Source organism: Nicotiana tabacum, chromosome 18 (genome assembly GCF_000715075.1).
Source record: "Nicotiana tabacum cultivar K326 chromosome 18, ASM71507v2, whole genome shotgun sequence".
NCBI classification, from domain to species: domain Eukaryota; kingdom Viridiplantae; phylum Streptophyta; class Magnoliopsida; order Solanales; family Solanaceae; genus Nicotiana; species Nicotiana tabacum.
Window position 1 is genome coordinate 11,102,693 of NC_134097.1, and position 13,221 is coordinate 11,115,913.

At 37.1% G+C, this 13,221-nt stretch overlaps 1 protein-coding gene across 1 annotated transcript; it reads right to left on the reverse strand.

Annotated features, from left to right (window-relative positions):
• Window positions 1-5,595: 5,595 nt before the first annotated feature.
• LOC107812828 (uncharacterized) lies at window positions 5,596-10,995 on the reverse strand. Its single transcript, XM_016637998.2, has 10 exons — window positions 10,836-10,995; window positions 8,671-8,752; window positions 7,950-8,024; window positions 7,816-7,852; window positions 7,443-7,526; window positions 7,296-7,356; window positions 7,063-7,169; window positions 6,796-6,861; window positions 5,978-6,118; window positions 5,596-5,907 (listed from the first exon to the last, which is right to left on the reverse strand). The coding sequence occupies exons 1-9, from the start codon at window positions 10,915-10,917 to the stop codon at window positions 6,023-6,025; spliced, it is 690 nt and encodes a 229-aa protein (XP_016493484.1). The 5' UTR covers window positions 10,918-10,995; the 3' UTR covers window positions 5,596-5,907; window positions 5,978-6,022.
• Between the last annotated feature and the right edge of the window lie 2,226 nt (window positions 10,996-13,221).

Below are 13,221 nucleotides of genomic sequence, written 5' to 3' on the forward strand. Positions count from 1 at the left end.
GAAAGTCACAAATTACGAACACCCATTCGACCACGAGTCCAACCATACCATAATTACCAATATCCGACATCAACTCGACCCTTAAATCCTCAAATCAAACTCTCCAAATCCCTAGCCTCAAACTCCCAAATTCTACCTTAAATACACACTAACTAGGTGGAAAAATAAACGGGGAAGCAAGATTATTGATCAAAAATAAGTACAAGGGACTTATCTCAAGAAATCCCTTGAAAATGCTCTCAAGAAATCGCCAAACCGAGCTCAAAATGTTTAAAATGAGCAAAAATCGCGAGACCTTGTATTTAAGTGTTCTGTCCAGCATTTCCGCTTTTACGGACACTTAGCCGCATCTGCGACGTCGCAGAAGCGACAACATACCCGCATTTGCGGTTCTCTCACTCCTGGGGGTCGACTCTTCCGCACCAGCGGCACTTCCGCTTCTGCGGGTGCGCATCTGCGCCTATACGTCCGCTTCTACGGACAGGCCTCCCCAAGCACTAGTCCGCTTTTGCGATCGACCTTCCGCATAAGCGAAGACCTTCCGCAGAAGCGACTCCGCTTCTGCGGCCCTCACACCGCACATGCGACCACTGGCCATTTCCCCTAGCCCCGCACATGCGTTCCATTGCTCACTTCTGCGGGCTCGCACCTGCAGTCAACCTTGCGCAGGTGCGATTATACCAGAACCAGCCCAACACTAGAAAATCTTTATAGTCCAAAAATGATCCGTTAATCATCCGAAACTCATGCGAGGTCCCCAGGACCTCAACCAAACATATCAATCAGTCCTAAAACATCATATGGATTTAGTCGAGCCTTTAAATCACATCAAACACCGCTAAAAATACGAATTGTGCATCGATTCAAGCCTAATGAACTTTAGAACTTCAAACTTCTACATCCGACGTCGAAACCTATCAAATCAAGTCCAATTGACCTCAAATTTTGTACACAAGTCATGATTGACATTACAAACCTACTCCAACTTCCGAAATCAGAATCCAACCTCGATATCAAAAAGTTCACTCCCTGTCAAACTTTCCAAAAATCATCCTATTTTTCAACTTTCGCCAATTGACGCTAAAATGACCTACGGACTTCCAATTCAACATCAGAACACGCTCCTAAGACCAAAATCACCCTACGGAGCTATAGGAACCGTCAAAATTTTATTCCAGGATCTTCTTAACACAGTTCGAATTACGGTCAATTCCTATGACTTAAACTTTCATTTTAGGGACTGTGTATCCCGTTTTACTCCGAAACCAAAAATAAATCCTCCCGGCAAGTTACATAACCACTAAATGAAGTGGAGGGAGCAATAAATAGGGGTTCGGGACTACTACTCTCAAAACGACCGGTCAGGTTGTTACAAATAGTAATCTAACAATATCGAAAAAATTAAAGGTATGGAACCTCGTTAAATAGTATTCTAACAATATCAGAAAATTAAAGGTATGAAACCTCATTAAATAGTAACAAAATCCAGATAATTGTTAAAAGGATGGAACCTCGTTAAATATTATTCTAACAATATCAGAAAATTAAAAGGATAAAACCTCATTAAAAAGGTAAGAAAATCAAGATAATCATTATAAAAATGAAACCTCGTTAAATATTATTCTAACAATGTCATAAAATTAAAGGGTGAAACCTCATTAAAATAGTAACAAAATCAAGATAATTATTAAAAAGATGAAACCTCATTAAAATAGTACTCTAAAAATATCAAAAAATTAAAGGGATGAATCAAAATGAAATAGTAAGAAAATCCAGATAATTATTAAAGAAATGCAACCTTATTAAATAGCAATGAATAATTAACTCTATATAAGCTATCCAAATGCTTCATCCTTTCATTATCAAAATTCCATTTTTAAGAAAAACAAAAAGTATGGAAAAATCTTCGCCTTTGTTTAAAGTTCTATTTCTCCTTGTGTTGTTTTTCATGGGCAATGCAGGTACCATCTCTTTACTTGTTACATTTTGTTTTTGGTAAGAGGTGAAATTCGCAGCCGCTACGATCTGTGCCATAGTCTCTGCCCTTCGAGTGAGCATTATGCAGTGAGCACTTTGTGCGCACTGGGTAAACCTCCCCCTGTGTAATAGCCTGCAAACCACACCACTAGGCAAGTCCCGTGTGACAGGCTCAACCCAGAAGACATTAAGGGAGGAATCGATCCCAGACCGCCCTCCAATTGTACAATTCTTCGTGCTATGACCTTATTTACCTAATCGTAGACTTATTGCAGCTTCCCGAATTTTGATGCGTTATATTAATTTCACAATACCAGCAGTATTAGTATTACTTTTGTATTTTCTTATGCTTAGTTTTCTTTTATTACATGTTATTTCTGTTTATTATTCGTATTCCTATTCATGTTTCTTTCGCTTCGGTTAATCTATTATCGTACTGTTATTATTGCTTGCTGCTATTGCTTTTTTTCTTTAAAAAAATTTCTTGAGTCGAGAGTCTATCAGAAATAATATCTCTATTCTATCAAGGTAGGGGTAGGATATACATACACTCTACCGTTTCCATACTCCACCCGTGAGTATATTAGTTTCACAAAAGGAAGTTTGAAAAAGTAAAAAGAAAAACACAAGGAAGAATATTTTGTTGTATTATTTATTTCATTTTAATCTTTTTTTTTTGGTTATGACAGAGGCAAAGGTTTGTATTGGATTTAGCAAAACATACAAGGGACCATGTACAGAGAAGGTAGACGCTGGAAAATGTACGGATGCCTGCAAAAAAGAGGGTTTCGTATTCGGACAGTGTACTAGCTTTAGCCACAAAGGCCAATGTTATTGTGAAAAGCCATGCCCTCCCAATTAATTAATATCTCCCTTAATTAATAAATATTTTTCTTTTCTTATTACGTTAAAATTATGTAATTCTTTATGAGGCCTAATTAAATAATTAGCATATAATCTAATGTATCCTTTGATGATCAATTATAGAATGGTAGCATTTGGGAGCTTTTTAATACTAATATATCCTTTCTCCATATTAATATTGTTATTATTATTATAGTATTATCTTATTCTTCAACTTTATTATTATTGTTATTTTTTTACTTTGATATTTGTACTATTTTTTTCTATTAATATCTTTCTTTTCTTCAGTATTTTTATAATAGCCTTGTTTTACTATTTTTTATATTTATTTTTGAAAACGTTTTTCTTGATCCGAAGATCTATTGAAAACAATCGCTCTATCTCACACAAGGTAGGAGTTTGTGTGCTCGTATTCACTTTTGGAGTCACTCGCTTTTAAATCACGGCTAGGTAAATAAGTAAAAACTAGTCTGTTAAAGAAGAAAAACTTGGGAAAATAACTTGTAAAATTTCTATATATATAGCCCTTAAATCACAAAGTCCATGATAAGAAACATACGAACAATATATTATCAGTTGAACTAAAAAGAACTTACTCTATCATGCCTGGCAACTTATTTGTATCCTGATATATCCTTTGATGATCAAGTATAAAATAGTCTTTCGTAACTTTTTTTTTTTTTAATCATTATTACATTTTTATGGGTCCATCCTCGAGCACTTACAGACAGAGGCGAAACCATGATTTGAAGTTTATGGGTTCGAGATTGTAGTATGTTTAAGTTACTGGGCTATAAATTAATAATTTAAACATATTTAATGAAATTCTTAAGACAAATACAGAGTTTGGACCAAAATTATTGGGTTCAGCCAAACCCGTATCGCGCATTCTATCTCCGCCCCTGCTGACGGATACGGTTTGAAACTCTATGAATAATGGGTCCGACCACTACCATTCTTCATTTAAATATTATATATTTTTTTGTATGTGATAGGTTTCAAATCCATGATGTGTGTCTAACCAACACATCACAAGTTGCGCTCTTACTGATTTGTATTGGGTCGTCGGACATTTCAATTCACCTAATTTCAACATTTATTCAAACTAGGGGTTAAGAAAAACAATGCAGGTTGAATATTTTTATGCCTCCAGAAATTACAATAACAATATATAAATGGCGCACGTTCATTTCTAAGATGAGCATAAGTTTCAACACCCCCTTTATAAAATTCAATTTTCAATTAGGACTTAAATTTCAAACCGACTCTAGTCAGCTATATGAATTCTCTATCTTCATTCACTCAATCTAAAGTAGTTGGAATCAGCCTTATGAAACCTCTGTATCTGTTCCGCCCCATACGGGCTCATTTCATTCCAATATCAATAAATACTCACTTGATAAAATTGCAAGATGAAAATATTATTTTAATCTGTTTCTTGGGACCCAATCCTCAAATAGACATTCAAGAAACAAGATAAATTCCATCTTGTTAAATGAATCTCGATATTCAAACTAGCGTATAGCCCGTTTGGCCAAGTTAGAAAAATTATTTTTTTTTAGAAGTATTTTTTTTCAAAAGTATTTTTGGTGAGAAACAGTTTGTATTTAACTAATTAATTTAAAAAGTACTTCTAAGCAACAATTAGTGTTTGGCCAAGTTTTTAAAAAGTGCTTCTAAGTGTATTTTTCTCAAAAGTGCTTATAAAAAGAGTGCTTCCGGAAGAAGCTATTTTTTTCTGCTACTCCTCGGAAGTAGTTTTTTTTCTTCTAAAAGCTTGGCCAAACACTTTAAATTTAGAAGTGTTATTTCTATGCCTGAACATTATCAACCTCAGCCTTATCCTCCCTCTCTTTTATCGTCCTTGTCAGGCTTTTAGTTGCTCGATACCTCGTTGCCACTTAACACATAGCCCAATGTTCTTCTTATCAATGTACTCTTCGTTGAATACTCTGATAAGTATTGAGTTCAAACGAACCCGGTACCTTCATGTTGCATCCGCTCCTGGCTCTCATCCACAGCTTCACAGGTCGAACCATATTTTTGATTAAGCAATCCTCAGACCAGTGCACTTCTATACCTCATCTTTTTATCGTGTTTATTTTTCTTTGCATGTTTCAAATATGCGCCTTTATAGGCATATGAGGTAGCCTAGCTGTTGAATAAATGGCTCTGGCAATTATAATCGTCACGAGAGAATATGGTACTTGACTAGGGTTATATTCTTTTTAGGGTTGCATGAGACGATGTTGTTTTGGTCCAAGAAATTAAAGTGGTGAAGCCAGTGGCGAAATAATATGGTAAATTTTGGCATCATTGCAGAAGAGGATAAGACGTGGGTTAAGAAGGTGGCTATAGCTATGAGTTTTGGTGGGTTGTGGTGGTGGAGTTTGAGGGATGAAGTTGAGTCTTTAGTGGTTGATTTTTTTGGTTGGTGGGTTGTATTATATGATTGTGGCAATTGGCATGGTTAAGGTGGTGAAGGCTCTCATTTGGTTAATATGTTTCAATTTGTTTTGTGGGAATGTGGTTGACTCTTATGATCCTGGCCATTCTACGAAACTCTCACTGAATAATGGAACCCGCCTCTCTACCATTCTTCACTTAAATACAAGGTTTTGTCTACGGTAGTTAGAATCAAACCTGTAACTCTGCCCTTAAACCACACATCACGTGGTACGCTCTTATCACTATAATAACGACCGGAGGCTGACACATTGGAAGATCTTGTCTCAGAAGAAAAAGAAAAACAGATAAACCACACATTCAGTTTCACTTAAGAAGCTGTTTTCACTCCATTCACATGTATGATTGCCATCCGGAGATCGAATGATGCCCATCACTTTGTAAATTGTTGAAATTTCAAAATCAATTAATAATAAAAAATAAAAAAAAGATGTAGCATACATTTTGATTGTAACTCAAAAGAAGAAGAAAGCAAAAAATCAAAAACTTGGTATATCCCCCTTGAAACAAATGTGTCAAACCATCATCAGACATGCAGTATATCAGCTCTTGCAGCTTCCATGAATCGTGCAAGCAAAAATGGCGCATACTCTTCGACCACTATGAGGGAAAAGATGCACACCTTAGTTTTTTCACATTGTTCGTTTGTTGAAATTAGTATGGGGCAAACCTGGTCCTGTTAGCATTTCAGAAGGAACTCGCTTTCATGCGGAGGTCAGCTTTGCTTTTCTTTCATCCAGTCTACAAAATTATCCAAAATCACAGGCCATGCTTGATCTGTATCATAGTTTTTAAGGTCTGGAAAGCTAATCTGCAAAAAAGTGATGACGACGCCCACCAAAAGAATGACCAGCAATTCAATTCATGAAAAAAATCAAATAGTACTTGAAAAGCCGATTAGTGTTTCTCAAAGAACAAATAACGGAAATTAACTAGATACATCTACAGGTGCTCCCATATGCGTCTGATCATAGTGCAAAAAATAGTTGATAGAAACAAAACAAGGATGCCAGAAAGTTAAATGAAATCTTTATTTCCGTTAAATTAGCATTTGAATAAAATTACTTGTGTGGTCCTCAAAGTTTGGCCAAAGTTGGAATTTGGTCTCCCTCCTCTAATCATATCACCCTGAATTACAGAGTTTGAGATTGGTGTTTACACAGTGCCTTAGGTCATTGGCGGGCAAATCAAATTCCATTTCTGGTGAAACATAAACTACAATTTGATGAATCACAAGTGCAAAACTGGAAGAAGAATGTCATAATGAATACTGACAAAAAGGAAGGAGAAACTGGGAAAAATGAACTAGGAACCGAGAGGAAGACTTGGAGTATCTTTTTACCATATAAAACACACACAACACACACACGCGCGCGCACACTCGTTGGAAAACTACAGGCTTAAGTGGCATTTTTATGAGTTGCCGCAGAAGAAAACAACTAGAGCATCAAGTAAGCTAGAAGGAACTATACAGCAAAAATAGTTTACCTCTTGGCAAAATCGAAGAAAATTCGTCCATTGATCCATGTTGATAACTTTATAATCAGTCTGATTCTAGTATCACGGAAAATACAGAGAATCAGTGCTTTCAAATAAATTAATGAAAATTAAAGACTAACATCATTTTCATAACAATATAAAAGCCTAAACTGTAGGATCCTTCAGGCAATTATATGAAGAGTTAAGCCTCTGAACCTAGGCACATTTCATTATCTATTGACATACACTATACAATTTACAAAGGTGAGTACTTACCTTGAGAAACTCAGTAAATGAGTCGACCTGACTCCGGAATTGGGACCCCAGAACAAGATCAATCAGTAGACAAATGCTCTCAATGTCCACACACTTCTGCTTATCCTCTGAGAAAGACAAACCAGGCACATGTTAGTAGTGGATTAGCTAAATCAAGAGTTATGCACCATAAACGTCAAATAAAATATGAAATCTACTAGGCTACAAAATTGCCTCTCAAAGAGAAGTTTTACCGGTAAGGCAGTAAAGAAAAGCGTAGCAATAAAAATCCTCAAAATTTTCAGGCATCATGACCTGAATATGCAAATGAACCAAGGTCACCATTACGAATCTTGAAATCAGCCCAGCTAAGTTACTAAAGAGAGCTGGCAATAACATACCTCTGCTTCCAATTTTGGCAGCGCTTTTTTCAATTTGTTAATAGTATCAACCCCGAGATCTTTTAACCCTCTTCGCCATTCATCCTGACAATTGGAAAAGAGATCCCCGACACGTAGAGAGAACTAGATTAGTCACCAAGGAAGAATGCACCAAGAGCATATCAAGGATTAAAAGCAAAATGCCAAAACCAACTCAGATGAGAATTTAGTTGAATCAACAGAAAGAACAAACAAAATATAGGCAATCACAAAAGAACCAAATGCCAGACAATTCCAATGATACAGCATCCGTATGAATACATCACAAAAATAAAACACATTGAAATGGTTTATAGTCAAAAGAAAGCTGAACAAATAAAGAGCAGTAACTTACCTGAGTAAAATATCCCTGCTTTTCGGCTTTCATTTTCCTGATCCATGTGAATGGTCAGTCATGTATTACAGAAACACAACATTTCCTTTAATAACGACTGATCACAGAGCACATATTGGCAGCAGATGGCTTACCAAGCGAGCATCAAAATTCTGACATTAGTATGATCCACTCCTAGATCTGAGCATAGTGCCTCAATCCCCTCTGGACTGTGAAACAAAATATATAGAAACTCAATGAAGATTCCAACATTCTTTACGCCTCTTGTCAACCCGCATATGCAAAGCTAGGTAAGTTTCAAATGTTAACTAAAAGATAGTGATGGCACAATCTACCTCTGATACCATAATTGCAATCAATTGTTAAAACTTCATTCATAAATTTATCATATCTCAGTTAAATGCTAGGATTAAAGAAAGAAATACTAGATAAGAGGTAATTCTGATATTCTTTTGACTATCAGCTAATGCCTAGATGACTGGACCAACAACTATTTGGTCTCAGCAGGACCATAGTAATGTTGCTAATCAAGAACATTTATTTTAGGTAATCTTGGTTTCACAAAATTGGGAATCAAATCAATCGACTTCCAAAAAAATCCTAAGAATGACGTAATTTTCAGCTGTTGCTTCCGTCAAAGCTAAGTACTTAAGGGGCTGTAGATTATCATGTATCCGTTGTTCGGCTAGGTAAATCATGGATCAAACAATTAGCAAAAGGTGAAATTAGTTTTAAAGTAGAAAAGCTTGGGAAAATAATTTGTAGAATTGCTATATATATATAACCCTTAAATCACAAAGTCCACGGAAAGAAACATACGAACAATAGATTATCAATTGAAACAAAGGAACTCACTCGATCATGCCTAGCAACTTATTGGCATACTTCTGAAAAAGATTATCAACAGATATTCCGAACTTCGAAGTCTTGCCTGAAGCTGAATAAAACAATGAAATGGTCAGGAAACTACAAGTGAAGGCAAAGAACAATATAATTGTAACACATTGACCATACTAAGAAAGACGAGAATAAAAATTAAACAAAAATTACAAACATCTAGCTAGAGAAAATTTCTTTCATGGAAAGAGAACTTGTTGAATCAACACATAATACAACATTCATGGTCTTCGACATTGTTAACAAAATTTTATTTAAAAAATGAGCAGAATTTGGACCAGAACTTGGAAATTAAGACAGAAAACAATTTTATGCTTATTCCAAACAGAAATGAAATAAACAGGGACCAAACTGTAAGGTGGGACATCCAGAAGTTACATACTCAACATGTTTATACATAACGAAAGAATTTGAGACTACTGAAGCATGATAAATCTCACTTCAAATATAGAGCAAGAACAATTACCAGGAAACAATGTATAGAACGACTCACAGTAAGTAAATCAACTTTCCATGCCTTAGTTTACAAAAGGCAGTTTACTTATAGTCCAGTAGCTTCTTACAGCAATCCCATGTGAAGACCAGAACCTAGACTCAAGTGCCATATCTAGTGTTCTGTAAGGGTGTATTTGGATACCATTAACCTCAAACAAGCTACAGAAACTCAAAAAAAATAGAGTATTGACCTGCATTGTGTCCTCGTGCATTTTAATTTACCTAATTTCAAGATTTATTCAAACTAGGGTTTAAGAAAAGCAATGCAGGTTGAATCTTACGCTTCCTTCAGATATTACGATCACAATATACATGCATGAATGACAAGAGTGGGTTGCTCTAGTAGTAAGCACCCTCCACTTCCAACCAAGAGGTTGTGAGTTCAAGTCACCCCAAGAGCAAGGTGGGTAGTTCTTGGAGAGAGGGAACCGAGGGTCTATCGGAAACAGCCTCTCTACCCCATGGTAGAGGTAAGGTCTGCGTACACAATACCCTCCCCAGACCCCACTAGTGGGATTATACTGGGTTGTTGTTATTGTAATATACATGCACGAATATTTCTTAGATTAGCAAAAGTTTCAACATCCCCTTAATACAGATCAACCATTCAACTAAGACTCATATTCCAAATTGGTTAGGAACGGCCCTATGAATCCTCTATATACATTCATTCAATCCAAACTAGAGTCAGATCTATGAATCCTCTATATCCATTCATTTGATCCAAATTAGTTGGAGTCAGCTCTATGAATCCTTTTATAAACGTTATGCCCCATTCGGGCCCATCTCATTCCAATGTCCACAAACACTCACTTGATGTAAATGCAAGACAGAAATATTTAGTTAAGCTGTTTCTTGGGACCCAATCCCCATAATGCTAAAAACTTACCCGCACCTGGTGTTTACACCAAACCAATAAATGTAAGTAGACATGTGCCTTTCACACACATTTATCACTTAATCATGTTTAAGTGATATACATTCTCAGTTAAACTTGGTGTGGGTAAGTATTTACTTCCCCAATACACATTTTTTTAAAAAGAAAGAAAAATAATAATAATAATGTCCATCTTATTAAGCAAATGTTAATATTCAAACTACTTTGGTCGGTAATAGGAATCCTCTATATCCCTCTCCAATACAGGTAGATACCCAATTGATATTCTTTTTTTTAAGTCCGAGAAACCCACTTGGGGCCAATCCATAGGACCAACCATAGCCTTGGAAACTCAGGAACAATCGCCCCCTCCTCTAGCCTTCTCCACTTAAATACCGGACTTGTAGGACTCTAAACATATGACCTAAGTTACAAGTCCCTCAACCTTTGCCACTTGAACTAATCCCTGGGGCCAGTAGATACCCAATTGACATTGATGCAACAATAAAAGTGTTCATTCTTTTATTTTTCTTGGGACCCAAATCCCCAAATACCCATTCAAGTACCAAGAAACAAGATAAATCCAACACATTAAACAAATTTTGAAATTCAAAAGCTCCCCCCCCCCCCCCCCAAAAAGAAAGAGCTTCCATCAGTAAGCAAATAAACCCAAAAACACTTATAATGAACAGTAACTACTGATCACATAGATAAGATATGTTACATAGAGAAAGGGGGAAAAAGAATTTACCAGAGTTGACAGACTCAGTGCGTGAAGATTTAGCAGAAGTGGATTTGGGTGAGTCGGACTTTCTCTTAGATGCTCGAGGCATTATTCGCAGTACGATTTGAAAGCCTCTTAAGGGGGAATTTGGAGAGGTTTTTGCTTTGCAGAGTGTGGAATATATAAAGGTATAGGGGTGGGTGTTGTGGGGTAGGTAAGTGTAGGGGGTGGTCAGGGGGCGTACCCACTGGGATGTGGATAAAAGAGAAGGTTCCACCCACAGTAAAACTAAAAGGACAAAATAGAAGGTGAAAAAAAGAAAACTATGACAAGTAAAAATGTACCCCAAGTACAATTTTAGATGTTCTAACGTGAGTCGTTTGGTTACCGGGATAAAAATATTAATTCCAATATAAAATTAAAACTATAGTTATCCCATGGTTGGTTGTGGATATTAATTAATATTAATATAAATTTCAATATTAAAATTGTGATATAAAAGATGAGATAAATAATTCCACGTATGTATGGGTAAATATGTTCATATTTAATGTTAGCATGAGGGAGTGACACGTGGAGGCGAAAACAAAAGGGCCTAAGGACAATGATCTCGCTTGGTATCAGACGGAATGATATCCATAAAGACGAAGTAAATGCCCACCACCTGGTAGCATTTAATAAGAAATATTCTATAGTATTAAATACACGGTCCGTTATAGAGAATACAACATTCATTGCTCACTGTTATACATTCGTTAATGGCCCTCATAATTGTCATTAAAGAAGGGCCTGATCTTAGGACCTCATTCCCTAGACGCCACTATAAATAGTGATCCTCATAACCATTGTAAGGCACACAAATTTTCTGACAAGCATACACTATATTCTATCAAAAGCTCAATAACATTTTACTTTCTTGCTTATTTATATTGTTTTTATTGTCTCCGGTAGCTTTGAGCCCGGGACTAAGATATTTGTCGTTTTATTTCAATTTCAAGGCTAAGTCTTACATTTTTGTCCAATTCATCTATTATTTTTGGATCAAATCGATTCACTTGTCTATAAACCACGTATAAAGTCAACTATACCGTTTTACAAGTAAACAGTTTGGCGCCCACCGTAGGGCATAGACAGTCGTGTAATTGAATAGATCCCTGCATCTTTTACTAACTTGTTTGATTCTTTGATTCTTAGGAAAAATCATTAAGAATGCAGATAACGGTGTCAACACCACACACAACGTTGAGGCTCAAGGAAATCAGCCTCAGCACGAAGATTCCATCAGTGATACACGTAACGAGGGGAACAAGGCCATGTCGGTTCATGACGGGCAATATCCACGACATGTTTGAGAGGCAACCCCTGACGATGCTGAAGATGAGCACGTCGTTGAAACAATACGGATCATGAGGGAACAACAAAGGGCCAGTATGGGCCATCTCTCGTGGCAAAATCAGATCATGGCGGAATTAAAGCAGGCGTTGTCAGGTGCTTCCAACAACGTGAATGGATGAGGTCCAGTTCCTCCCGGTGCTCCCGCAAATTAAACAACACAGAGGGTCGACAACAACACTCCGGGGGCGTGGTCGGCTTCGATAGGATCGGGGGGGACGGTGGCGGATCCAGTAACAACGACAAGAATGATCCCTTTAAAACCGAACTTATGCGGTTTATGAGGAAAATAAACGCTTAAATGGATCAAATTCCGGGTGCACCACCAGTCTGAAAGGGCCGGACTCAAAGAAGTACACACAATTGTCGTTCAAACCAAGTACGGCACCAGAATTGATCTCGAAGCGATTTAAAATGCCAGACGTGCCAAAGTATGATGGGACTTCAGATCCTCATGAGGACATCACCACCTATACAACGGTTGTGAAGGAAAACGATTTAGCTCCGCACGAGATTGAGTCAGTCTCACTGAAAAAGTTTGGGGAGACTCTTATGAAGGGAGCACTAACATGGTATTCGCTTTTTCCCGAGCACTCAATAGACTCCTTTGAGATGATCTCAAACTCTTTCATCAAGGCCCATGCCGAGGCCCGAAAGGTACAGGCCCGAAAGACCGACATATTCAGGATTGCACAAGGAGAATCTGAGTTGCTGCAGGAGTTTGTGACCGTATTCCAGAAGGAAATGATGTTGTTACCGGTCATACCGGGAGAATGGGCAGCTGAAGAATTCACCAAAGGTCTGAATCCGAGAAGTTCCAATGCTTCCCAGAAATTAAAAGAAAGTTTGCTCGAGTTCCAAGCAACAACTTGGGCGGATGTTCACAATTGATACGAGTCAAAGATAAGGATTGAGGATGATCATCTCAGTTTCTCAGCGTCGGCCAGGGGTCGAAATCGGGAAAAGAATAAAGAAAAATTGAAAGATAATTTTGACACAGATCGATGGTGTTCAAGGGGTC

Bases quoted from the DNA above. Each gene is read 5' to 3' on its own strand.
- LOC107812828 (XM_016637998.2), bottom strand. From the start codon at position 10,917: ATGCCTCGAGCATCTAAGAGAAAGTCCGACTCACCCAAATCCACTTCT. The intron at 8,753-10,835 runs GTAAATTCTTTT...TGTTTTATTCAG, and splicing joins CACTGAGTCTGTCAACTCTG to CTTCAGGCAAGACTTCGAAG. The intron at 7,853-7,949 runs GTAAGCCATCTG...CACATGGATCAG, and splicing joins AGAATTTTGATGCTCGCTTG to GAAAATGAAAGCCGAAAAGC.